The sequence below is a fragment of the Girardinichthys multiradiatus genome, chromosome 14, assembly GCF_021462225.1.
Source record: "Girardinichthys multiradiatus isolate DD_20200921_A chromosome 14, DD_fGirMul_XY1, whole genome shotgun sequence".
In the NCBI taxonomy this organism is placed as follows: domain Eukaryota; kingdom Metazoa; phylum Chordata; class Actinopteri; order Cyprinodontiformes; family Goodeidae; genus Girardinichthys; species Girardinichthys multiradiatus.
In genome coordinates, this window is record NC_061807.1 from 44,104,313 (window position 1) to 44,116,916 (window position 12,604).

Sequence of the window (12,604 nt, forward strand, 5' to 3'; positions counted from 1 at the left end):
CTTGTGGGAAAACCGAGCCAGGATCTACACCAAACCCCAGTCCCAGTTTTATGAGATCATATTCTCAACATGAACACACTGTTCATAGAAAATATTATTATACGATTACTTTCTGACGCATATGGTTAGCAGCTGTTAACATGTAACTATCTACACGCTGATGACAATAACACAACAATCGGAAAATAGCTGCCAGTTATTCAGCAATATGAAACGGATCATTTTTAAGAAGAGGGTGTGGAAAGCTACTGGTGCTTTAAACACGATGAATTCTTTTCATCAATTAAGAGGAGTCCCTCGGTATTCAGCCCGCTGTGTCACCAACTACTGGAGGCAGTGCCTGGCGCTCTATCATGACAGTAACTATTAATAGAAAATACATTTGATCTCAAACAGTCCTTCAAACAGCACTGGCGAGGCCATTTTGTGATGCGACCGCTCATAGAGGGGATGGATGAACGTTTTTACGCAATCACGTTCAAACAACCAGTTGCGTCTCCATCGGAACTCGCTGCTGACTCCTACATGGACCCTCCTCAGCCGCGGTGTGTGTGTGTGTGTGTGTATGTGTGTGTGTGTGAGAGGGGAGGGCTCAGGTGAAGGTTAAAGAGGTCGATAAAGAGAGCAGTCGTCTGCATGTGCCTGAGCTGCTTGCACTCACACACGAATATGCGTTAACAGCAGGAAGCCGGTACGTGACTATAAATGGACGCAAGAAGCGCATCAGATCTGCGCATGTGCATGTACACACACACACACGCACGCGCAAAACACGCGCGCATGGCTAATCGTCAGTGACACTGCAGCAGGCGCTGTTCCTCTTCCCCTCCCTCAGATCATCCCATCAGCTGTGTGTACGTGCTGGTACAGACTGCGGCATCAGCTGCTTACTTTTGGGTCCTTCTCATAGTAATGCTGCTGCGTTCGGATCCAGCGGCCCACCAAGTGGTCTCGGACCGTGTTGGCCAAGGCGAAATAATAGTCCCGTTTGGTTGCAACGTTTCGGTCCTTCACCAGAGTGAAATGGAGGTGCCTGTTGAAATTAGTTTTCAGGTCCGCTACATTTTCCACCCCGGCCAGTCCCCGGACTGAAATCTGCTTCCTCCTGTCGTGGTCCGTCAGCGGCTTGGCCATGGCTCCTGGCGCTGTCTGTACTAGCTGCTTTCAACTGAATATGAAGCTAAACCTCAGCTGAAAACTGCCCTGTCCTCTCCTGAATCCCCCGCTGAGTGCAGCAGCTTCTGCTGTATTTATAACCTTTGTGTCGAGGTCGAAAGAAGCACACGAGCTTTTCCGGTCAAATCTTTCACAATAAAGCTCAAATTTTAAAGGCGTCACACGCACCTTTTAAATTGCTCCTCTTTTTTATGGTAGTGGGCGACACAGCAAGGCTAAACTGGATCCCTAAAAATTATCTTGTCTGCAGACGGAACTGAATTCAGCTTATTTCTGGGGAAATAAAAAATGTGGCTGTTTTTTTTTTTTTTTTTATCATTGTAGGACAAGGATATTATAGAAAAGCACAAACTAACATGTTAATATGAAGTAGAAGGATGAGTCAATAATGGTACACGAGACATGTTATTTTCCCAAATAAAAGAAGTTTAGCACGCACACCTGCCTTACTTTGATACCTCTAAATAAACTCCAGTGCAATCAATGTCCCCAGAAGTCACCTAAATACTAAATCCATTCCCCCAGTGTGTAACGTAATCTCATAATAGATCCAGCTGGTCTGTGAAGGTTACAGAGGTTTGTTAGAAAACATTAATAAACTAAGATGACGAACAAGGATGCCAGAAGACAGATAAAGTTGGGAAGAAATGTATTTAAAACAAAGGATTGGTTCCCAAAATGGGAGCTGTTAAACAAGCTGTGAGGTGTGAAGCACTAACTGGGAAAAATAATCACCAGAAATCAGATTAAATTATTGCTAAAACTTTGAAGAGATATTTTCTTTATTTTTCGTTGTGGTACATGTAAAGAAGGTCTGGAGGAGCCTGCCGCTGTAAGTATCCTGAACAAAACACAAGTTTAACATCTCGGCTAGTACTTGCACAACGCATAAAACAGAAAAATCTTGCTTCGTGTCAGTATTTATTAGTCTTTTCTTCATTGTTGTTTCCTTTGCTCCGTTGTTCACATTTTTCTCTGCAACCCCGGCTGTGGCTCAGCAGTTGGTCAACAGAAACCCACGTTACAGGATCAGATATCACATATTTACATCCAGTTAGTAGCATTGCACTGAATTTGCTGTCAGTTCATGAGTTGACTTCAAAAGTGGCATTTTCATACTGTCACAGAGTTGACAGCAGACTTTATGCCGTGTTTTAGATGGCCTGTGATTTGAGCCCCTTCTTGGAAGCATAACAGTTAAAAATGACTCTTCTGACGGAGAAAAAAAATCTCCCCAGCACCAGCCCAGACTAGTGCCGGTGTTACGTCGATTCGCGCTTCCCCACCAGATAAGGTTAGCTGCGTGAAGCTGACACCCCACCCACTTGAAAAATTCCAGCAAATAAACAGAATGGTTAGTGCTTCGTTTGTGCCGTTAAAAATTTTGTTTGTGCTGTTTTGGTTTCTGAGATATTAAAGATTATTTTTTAGGTCATCCAGAGGTCACCATCCCCCCATTTTACTCCGAATTCAACCGGAGTGGGCTCATTTTTTAGTGCTTCGTTTGTGCAGGTTTGTGCCGTTAACATTTTCGTTTGTGCTGTTTTAATTTCTGAGATATTATAAGTTTTAATTTCGGCCGATGACGTCACCATCCCCCCATTTTACTCCGAATTGAACCGGAGTGGGCTCATTTTTTAGTGCTTCGTTTGTGCAGGTTTGTGCCATTAAAATTTTTGTTTGTGCTGTTTTGGTTTATGAGATATTAAAGAATATATTTTTTTAGGTCATCCGGTTCAATTTTGCTCCAAATTGAACCGGAGTGGTCTACCTTTTTAATGCTGTTTGTGCCGCTTTTATGTACAAGCTATATAATTTTCTTTCAGGCGATCACTGACGACTTAAATCGATGACGTCTATGGCCTGCGCTGAACATCATCACCACCATGAGGTGGGCACATGACCAATATATTCATAGTTGGACAGTATTTCCCATCCCATGCATGAAGCTAGTAAAGACATGGAGAGGTACTTTAGCCTAAGTGAAGCTTTACCTTAAGTGGACAAAAGTACTTTTTTGCAGATCAGAGCTGCTGTTAGACTTTATAGACTAACCATCACTGCTTCCAACAAACAATAGGTTTTCTACTTTCATGCCAATATTGAAGTTTTTATCTGATCAAGTTTTTATCTGATCAAGTGTTTACATAAATGCTGTCACCACTGTCACCTGATTGTTCTGCACGCCTAATTTAATATATATAACCTATACCTTACTGATAACTGCACAGTATTGTATTTTTCCTCTCTTTTATTGTAAATCCCTTTCAGCCTTTTTGTGATTGTTTTTTGCACTTTGTTTCTTATAGCTTTTAGTTTGGGTAAGTTTACTACTTTTTTAGATAAATATGAACCTGTGTACTTTCATTGCCTTATGGTTTGGTGCTGACACACTCAAATGTTCCTATTGTGGAACAATAAAGGTTTTCTATTCTAATTAATTGAGAGAGGTAACCATGACTTCTGAGATCACGCATAACCAAGTTACTGTTTGAAAATGTAATCTACATTATACTTTCAAAGAAGAATAAACACTTCTGATTTGGAAAATTAACTTTATGTTATAAATCACCACAGGCAAAATATGGCATACTTAACCATCTAAGAACTTGTAACAAAGAACATTAAAATAGAACCTATTTCTGGTCAGGAATATCAAATCATGGCAAAATGTATTTGCCTTTTGATCTGGGCTTCTCAGAAATTTTCCCCCAAAATGTGTTGATTCACAGCATTCAGTCTGCTGTGTATAACGCTGCATGTGGTTGTATTGTCTTCTTTTCAGACACAGTCTTCACTATATTTGCCAGGTCATCATAAAGCTCCCACACACATGGAGCTCTTCGGCAGTATGCAATGTAATGTCCCAGACCATCTTTAGTCAAGCTTCCCTTGAAAGCGATGACTCCTCTCAAAGAGAATGTCTTTCCTTGGAGAGCAACAGTGGGGGGAAATTCACTCAAAGGAAACTGAGTTGTGTTTGCAAGGTCAGTGTCAATCCATGTTATTTCTCCAATGCTGTAGCTGTGAGTAACAGTTCCAGCACAGAGCATTTTTCCTGAGGTGCTGGCTCCTGTTTTGAATTCAAGTGGACATTCTGATTCCTTCGGTAGTGGGCGAAGGCAGGGAGACTCCGGAAGGAAGAGTCCATTTTCCACTGAAATGTCAAGCTGAGCCATGCCAGAGTCCATCAGCACAGAAATGTCAGGAGAAACAAATGGTACTTCCCTTGTTGTTCCTTTGTTTAGCTGGCATAACTGTGAAGAGCAGTGTTTTGAGATGTAAACGCTGGATATATTTCTCATTGTTTTTCCAATGACCGTGGAGATATTGCACTGGGCATCGATTTGATGGGCACCAGACCTCAACTGGATTTTTTCAAACATTGCACTAAACAGCTCTGCCCTCTGTGAATAGATCTTTGGGGTCACACCATCTGTAGCAATGGCTTTTACCAGCAGCAAGATGGGGTTGTCACTGTTGTTCCTGACAACATTTTGAAATGCTGAGCTGTCACAGAAAGCACAGCATAAGCACTGACAAAACGCATTAAATGCACATATGTTCAGAACAGAGATTGTTGATTTCCCAACTCTAATCGGTTGATGCAGGTTTCCATTTTTTAATAGTCCCACTTTCACTCTTTTTGCCCCAAAAGATGGATCTGCATGGAGCCATTCAGTGCAGGAAGTGAGATAAGAAGTTCTCTTCCTTTTTTTGGGTGGAAGAATTAGTCCCCTCCAGTTTTCAACCACGTCTTCATCTGTTGGAGGAATGTTTGTGGTTTCATCGGATTCTACAGAATGGTGAGAATCCATTCTTGTCTTGGCTTCAGCACTGTGGGTAGTCATGGATACAGAGTTTGTTTCGGAAACATTTGCTAATCCAGATGTTTCCTCATCATTTTTCGCTTTTGCAGAACAAATCCGCATATTTCCTTCTATAAAGGAAAGATGACGAGAAATAAAGCGATCAACTCGAATGGGTAAGTTCTCGTGTTTAAAAAGGCCATGCTTTACATTTTTAAATTCTGCTTCAACAGTGGCTGAGCTTGCTGTGAGGTTGGTGCTTTTGAAGAGGGGGACCATTACTCCTGTCCAAAAAGACAAAATGGGATCTTTGTCACCTAATTCCAAATCTCTTCTCTCCTGCTTAGCTTTTCGTAGGGTGGCCAAATTTGGAAGGTGACTTGGCTCAGCATCTCCAATATCCATCAAATCTGATGCCTTCGCTGACCTCCATACAGCCGGCTCCATCCTGCCCTCACACAGCTCTTTTGAAATCTGTGCACGAAGGTTTCCAGACATGAACCTCTTGGATTGCCCAGTGTGCAAGGAGATATCAATGTCTTCGATGGAATACTGAAGCAGCATTGGGCTGTTTACCGTTGGCTCTCTAGCACAAGTCATTTTAATATGGCCTTGACACTCTTTACAGAAGCCTTTGATATCTATGTAGTTGCTTGTGACAGTTGGATAAACTTTTGCTCTCTGGAACACAAATGTACATGTGCTTTTGATCTTTTTCCAAATCAGGTGGTTAATTACATGACTCCAAGTGCCAGGCTTCAAAATCATGTATTCCCTTTTGCCAGATGATGAAAACTTGTCATTATATTCCACTTTCTCAGGTACAAATTTGATCCATTCCTCAAAAGGAACTTCAAGCTGAAAACCTGAGCAGTCGTCTTGTCCAGGAGAAATGGAGCCAGAGTCAAACTCTGTGTCCACACTGCTCTCACGATCACTTTCCTGCTCACTGATCTCCAAACATGACCAGATGTTGTGTCTGTTAGATTTTACAAAAGTGTACAGGGCTTTTGGAGACATCTTGTTTTCCAGCTGCTGACTTCATTCTGTCCAAATAGTGGCAGCTGGAGTGGCTATTTTGCCATTTAGAAGGATATCCTCTTTTGAACTGCAGAGAACTGCAATAAGGGAATCCCTGTCTATTGATGGCTGTCGAGGCATCTAGTTAAAGAACGAAAAGGCTTTGATTAGCATAAATCAAAATATTATTCTGGCCTATATAATCTCCCAAAGCCACAAAACATTGATATTTCAGCATTCTATCACAACTCAAAAACTCAGTTTAAATTGTTCTCTCAAATCTGTAAGCCATTTATGCTGTGTTGTAATTATAGTATGTTTTTATTTTATTTTAAATGTTGAATTTTTTACTACTACTTGTCTTGTGAATTTTCAATTGAAGTATCTGTTCAACTTTAAAAATGTGTCTTAGTTCTGTGGAGTCTACTGATGTGCCTAAACATCGATGACTAAAAATGAATGGAATAGCTGCAAAATGAAACCTTGCCGAATCTTTGTTTCAACATTTTTTTAAAGTCTGGACTTTTAAAAAACAGTGTTTTATCTAAAACCTAAACATTATTAGCTTACTTACCTTGTACAAGTGTAGTAAAACGTTTAAATTACCGCCAAAACAAGGTCAGTGGTGGGGGTCAGTACGTGGGTGGAGCCAATCCCTATGACATTGCGTGAGAACTTAGTCTATCAAAGTTGCCAAGCGCTTTTAAAAATTCTTACATTTAATGTCAGAAATTAGAAATTAATGCTTGATGCATTTAAAAATTTTATTTGAACAAAAAGTAAATTACTTGGTTATGAACTTTGAGCCAATGACCTACTCGCACTTCCGCTTTTGTCCAGCGTACACGAGCTGAATTAGATTATTAAAACCACAACAGTAACACAGAACAGTTATTGAAATTATCATTACATCATAGTGGTCGCAGACCATGTCAGGTTTTGGGCAAGGAATGTGTAGCTGCAGCTGGTGGATTTTTCCCCATTTGTGAGAGGATAATATTGAATTACTGTGTAGAAAGATAAAGGTATTGGTGACTTAGTAGACATATTTAAAGCAAATTTCTTTGAGACCAAAAAAGTTTCATAATCTTTATTAAAGAATAAAGTGCAAAACACTATAACAAGGCATACATTTTACAACATCGGAAAAAAACACAATTTAACTTGCATGATGAAAGAAAAACACGAAATTAATAACTGCTTGCTTGGTGGTGATGATGTTCAGCGCAGGCCATAGACGTCATCGATTTAAGTCGTCAGTGATCACCTGAAAGAAAATTATATAGCTTGTACATAAAAGCGGCACAAACAGCATTAAAAAGGTAGACCACTCCGGTTCAATTTGGAGCAAAATGGGGGGATGGTGACCTCTGGATGACCTAAAAAAATATATTCTTTAATATCTCATAAACCAAAACAGCACAAACAAAAATTTTAATGGCACAAACCTGCACAAACGAAGCACTAAAAAATGAGCCCACTCCGGTTGAATTCGGAGTAAAATGGGGGGATGGTGACGTCATCGGCCGAAATTAAAACTTATAATATCTCAGAAAATAAAACAGCACAAACGAAAATTTTAACGGCACAAACCTGCACAAACGAAGCACTAAAAAATGAGCCCACTCCGGTTGAATTCGGAGTAAAATGGGGGGATGGTGACGTCATCGGCCGAAATTAAAACTTATAATATCTCAGATATTAAAACAGCACAAACGAAAATTTTAACGGCACAAACCTGCACAGACGAAGCACTAAAAAATGAGCCCACTCCGGTTGAATTCGGAGTAAAATGGGGGGATGGTGACGTCATCGGCCGAAATTAAAACTTATAATATCTCAGATATTAAAACAGCACAAACGAAAATGTTAACTGCACAAACGAAGCACTAAAAAATGAGCCCACTCCGGTTGAATTCGGAGTAAAATGGGGGGATGGTGACGTCATCGGCCGAAATTAAAACTTATAATATCTCAGAAAATAAAACAGCACAGACGAAAATTTTAACGGCACAAACCTGCACAAACGAAGCACTAAAAAATGAGCCCACTCCGGTTGAATTCGGAGTAAAATGGGGGGATGGTGACGTCATCGGCCGAAATTAAAACTTATAATATCTCAGATATTAAAACAGCACAAACGAAAATTTTAACGGCACAAACCTGCACAAACGAAGCACTAAAAAATGAGCCCAAAATTAAGGCAGAGGAATGATTACAGAGATCAGCGCTGAGGCTCCCGTCTCGGACCGTCGTCTGTTAGAGGATGATGAAGAGCCTCGAAAGAAGGTCACATACAGTTTTTATATCTGGCACTCCAATGCAATGGATGTGCCCTCCCTCAGTGATTATCAGTAGACTATGTGTCACCTTTGTGGTGTCTATCTGTTAGATTGTGTAGTAGCGGGTGTCCATACTTAATCTAAGTGTGCTGTAGCTTTCTAATCAACCCAGTTAGAATCAGAATCAGAAAAGCTTTATTGCCAAGTACGTTTTTGGACATACAAGGAATTTGTTTTGGCGTAGTCGGTGCAATACAGTACAAATTAAACAGTATAAACATATCTACAACATAATATAAATATATGTGCACAGTTTTAAGTGAGTGAGAGTAAGTATAGAGCAGTATAAGATGCAAGAGCAATACAACAGTGCAGGTGATCATTTTGCAAGTATGGCAGTGCAAGTAAAGCAGGAGTCCAAGCTGAGCGTTAATGTAACGCATAGAGTTACAGGTTACAGGTGTCCTGTCAGCAAAAAGGGGGGGGGGGGGGGGGGGCAACGGGGGAAGGTCAGGGTGGTTTCCGGGCTTTGTTAACCAGGCTGGTGGCAGATGGGAAAAAACTGTTCTTGTGGCGTGAGGTTTTGGTCCGGATGGACCGCAGCCTCCTGCCAGAGAGGAGAGTCTCAAAGAGTCTGTGACCGGGGTGGGAGGGATCAGCCAGAATCTTCTCTGCCCGCTTCAGGGTCCTGGAGGTGTACAGTTCCTGGAGCGACAGTAGACTGCAGCCAATCACCTTCTCAGCAGACCGAATGACACGCTGCAGCCTGCCCTTATCCTTGGCTGTAGCAGCGGCGTACCAGATGGTGATGGAGGAGGTGAGGATGGACTCAATGATGGCTGTGTAGAAGTGCACCATCATAGTCTTTGGCAGGTTGAATTTCTTCAGCTGCCGCAGGAAGAACATCCTCTGCTGGGCTTTCTTGATGAGGGAGCTGATGTTTGGCTCCCACTTGAGATCCTGGGAGATGATGGTTCCCAGGAAGCGGAAAGATTCCACAGTGTCAATTGTGGAGTCACAGAGGGTGATGGGGGCAGGTGGGGCCGGGTTCTGCCTGAAGTCCACAACCATCTCCACTGTCTTTAGAGCGTTGAGCTCAAGGTTGTTCTGGCTGCACCAGTCCAACAGATGAGTCCGATCAGGGTGGTGTCGTCCGCAAACTTCAGAAGCTTGACAGACTGGTGACTGGAGGTGCAGCTGTGGGTGTACAGGAAGAAGAGCAGAGGAGAGAGAACACAGCCTTGGGGGGAACCGGTGCTGATGGTCAGGGAGTCAGAGACATGCTTCCCCAGCCTCACGCGCTGCTTCCTGTCAGACAGGAAGTCAGTGATCCACCTGCAGGTGGAGTCGGGCACACTCAGCTGGGAGAGCTTCTCCTGTAGCAGAACTGGGACGATGGTGTTGAAGGCAGAGCTGAAATCCACAAACAGGATCCTGGCATAGGTTCCTGTGGAGTCCAGGTGCCGGAGGATGAAGTGAAGTTATACCGGCTGCTCCACTATCAAACCCAGTGCCCCAGCCTCAGGTCATTCATGACAACCCTAGGGCCATTTATCCTCGTAATGTGTGTCGATGAGCATTCTTATCCTATTCTAACAAAAGGGAAACATTAGAACTTATACTTTATATTACTATGGTATAAATGGAAAAAACAGATATGAGTCATATTAATAAAGGTTATTCCTAACAACCCCCCTGATGAGGTGTCATTTAAAGGCACCTCACTAATTTAGATCAGTTAACCCCCTAGGCACTGGGCAGTGGACCACCTGCAACTGGGTACCCACCCCCCGAAACAATCATTCAACCCTGTATGTGTGTTAAACCTATTTATGACCAGAGAATCTCCTTCCAGCTGTCACGTGGTTCCTCCCCCCCCAAGGAGAAATGCCATCTCTCCGGTAGACCCCTGGTTGTGTCTAAGCAACAATTGATAACCCTAGTGGAGACAAGTCTAACCCCATCAAACCTGTATGTGTATGATTTAGAGAAAAGAGAGAGAAAGGACAACAGCCTGAAGCACAGCAGAAAATCCTGTCTAACATCATGTGAATCAGTTAATGTAGACCCTAAGCGTTGATTTTCTTCATCCATCTTTGGTCCTTCCTTGAGCGACATCCATCCCCAAAAGTCCTTTGGCAGGTTCAGCTACCTAAAAAGGTTAGTCTTAAAATGCAATATAGAATCATATGTTCATACCATCAGATTACGCCCAATTGTAGGTAATTATCAACTACTATTATTATCATTAAAGCAGACCACATAGTGGCTTAATCAAATGGATCTTAGTCAAAAATATTTCATCATGATTAAAAACAATGTACCGGTTTAACACGATTAGAAAACTTTTTATTTTAAAGCAGCTTCCATTTATTACCTAACACATGTCCTAAAAATCAGCCTTTAGACAGGTGAACACATAAATAAAAATAACATCCGAGGTCCTATTAATACTTTCATTAATGACGTGCTTAACTAATTTCATTTAATCAATCTGTCATTAACTTATCTGATACAGCATTCATACCATTAAATCAAATATTCTGGTTCCTTTAATATCAACATTATTCATTAAGTCATAGAAATCACTGTAAAGGATATCGGGTCAGACGGCGGCCCCCCTTTTCTCTTATGGGTTATCCTCTGTCAATCCTGTGAGCCTGATCACGGCCCCCTCTTTCTTACACCCTTGATTTGAGGGGCCCGACCCCTTAACCATTGGCATCTGATAGGTGGTCGGCACTCTCAGTCCCCCTGAGTCCATGAAGTCCATGGTTGTAGTTATGTCCCTAAGGATGAGAGCCTAAAGGGTGTCATCCTCTTGTATCAGTTTATCTTTGACTATGTGTTGCATCTAATGTGAAATCAACAGTTATGTTGTGTAAGATGTAGCAGTGAGCGGTGCGGCAGATAAGCAACAAGGGCAGATATATTTAATTAAGGCAGCAAAGAGATGATTAGAAAAAGGCCACAAAATCATACATCCGTAACAAAACCCACCTCACATCAATCAATGTGTCTAGTGCATATGGACCCAAGCTAGAATATTGCAGGCAGTTCCTTCCGGCCGTCGCGTAACTCCGGCCCCCCAAACGGAGTACATTCTCTCTGGTAACTGCCTGCAGCCCTCAGTGTGTGCTCCACCTCTGTTTCCCATAGAACAGACCTATGCTGATGTGTGTCTGAAATTGAAATGATTAAAACATCGCAAATAGATAATAATGCCCTGTTAAAAAATGTAAAACAACAAAAATAATAAAAACCTAGAAGCACAGTGGAAATGAGCAGCACAATGTGTATCAGTATATTGTAGACCCTGAATCGTAAACCTAGTTCCATTATCTATTGCAGTTGTCTGGTCCTCCTCCTCATAGCACAGTATCATAATTTCTCCAACACTTTGGTTTGGTTCCATGAGATCCACATCATCACTTCCGCTTAAATATTCAGTGGACAACATCAGTGTGTGCTCTGGCACCACATCCATTTGATATTCTGGTCATCTCAAACCTCTGGTATCACTGGAACCAAACGCACAATCAATACACCTGAGGATGAGAGCTCGAACACACGTTGCACAACAGCATACACAACCTGCGATTACCACAACAAGCAATGAAGTGAATATACTCACCAGTAGGTTTCCCCATTCTCTAAACCACGTCTCGAACATGTTTGTGAATTGTTCATCAATTCCTGATTTTAATTCGATGGACAGTGATTGCAATCCTTTTAGGGTCTTCACCAGAGATCTATCAGGTGCTGTAATTGTTGGGAATAAAAGAACAACAAGCCTCTCCAAATACATCACAGCGTTTTTCTTCTTGTTTTTTTTTTTTTTTGTAAGGATCATGTCCAAAGCTATTCTAATTTGGCAAGAAATAATTTCAACATCCTGTTTTCATAGCCTTCAGCTGTCTCTCCTGTTTTGCCTTGGTGTCATTTAAAAGATTAGAATTGTTTCTAACAGGAAGCAGTTTGTATTCTAGCAGACATCAAATTCAAAAACGCATTTTCTGAAAGGTTCCCCCTGACGAAGTAGACCAATCGGTGTCAGGGCATCCTGGATGGAGATGGAAACCAGGGCACATCTTTCCTGTCCAGTCAATAGGTAGTCACCCCAAAGCAATTATTCCCCATAAATCAGTTCTGTTCAGCAGCAAGTAAACGTTCAAGGCCTTGTATCAAGTTAATTTACAATCTAAGTTTCAAACATCATCATCTATAAATAAATAACTCAGAAGCACATTGGAAGTTGTAATAAATGTTTAGGGTTATCACTCACATCATCAAGTAATATAGTGGGACGATTCTTCA

The 12,604-nt window shown here is 41.7% G+C and overlaps 1 protein-coding gene and 1 long non-coding RNA gene across 5 annotated transcripts in view; one reads left to right on the forward strand and one right to left on the reverse strand.

Annotated features, from left to right (window-relative positions):
• LOC124880537 (glycogen phosphorylase, muscle form) overlaps positions 1 to 1,241 on the reverse strand; it is a 33,293-nt gene extending 32,052 nt beyond the window's left edge. The window contains exon 1 of the mRNA XM_047385724.1: positions 892 to 1,241. Within this exon, the coding sequence (XP_047241680.1) occupies positions 892 to 1,134 (243 nt within the window). The 5' untranslated portion in view covers positions 1,135 to 1,241. The remainder of the gene's footprint in view (positions 1 to 891) is intronic.
• A 1,522-nt stretch (positions 1,242 to 2,763) lies between these two features.
• On the forward strand, positions 2,764 to 5,250 carry LOC124880991. Of its 4 annotated transcripts, none has more exons than XR_007041515.1 (5): positions 2,764 to 2,833; positions 3,962 to 4,163; positions 4,290 to 4,396; positions 4,835 to 4,982; positions 5,096 to 5,250. It is a non-coding gene; the product is annotated as an uncharacterized LOC124880991 (long non-coding RNA). The 4 variants fall into 4 exon arrangements; XR_007041514.1 differs by lacking the exon at positions 2,764 to 2,833 and adding an exon at positions 3,011 to 3,067 and having other exon boundaries at positions 5,096 to 5,248; XR_007041516.1 differs by lacking the exon at positions 2,764 to 2,833 and adding an exon at positions 3,039 to 3,144.
• Positions 5,251 to 12,604: the final 7,354 nt, after the last annotated feature.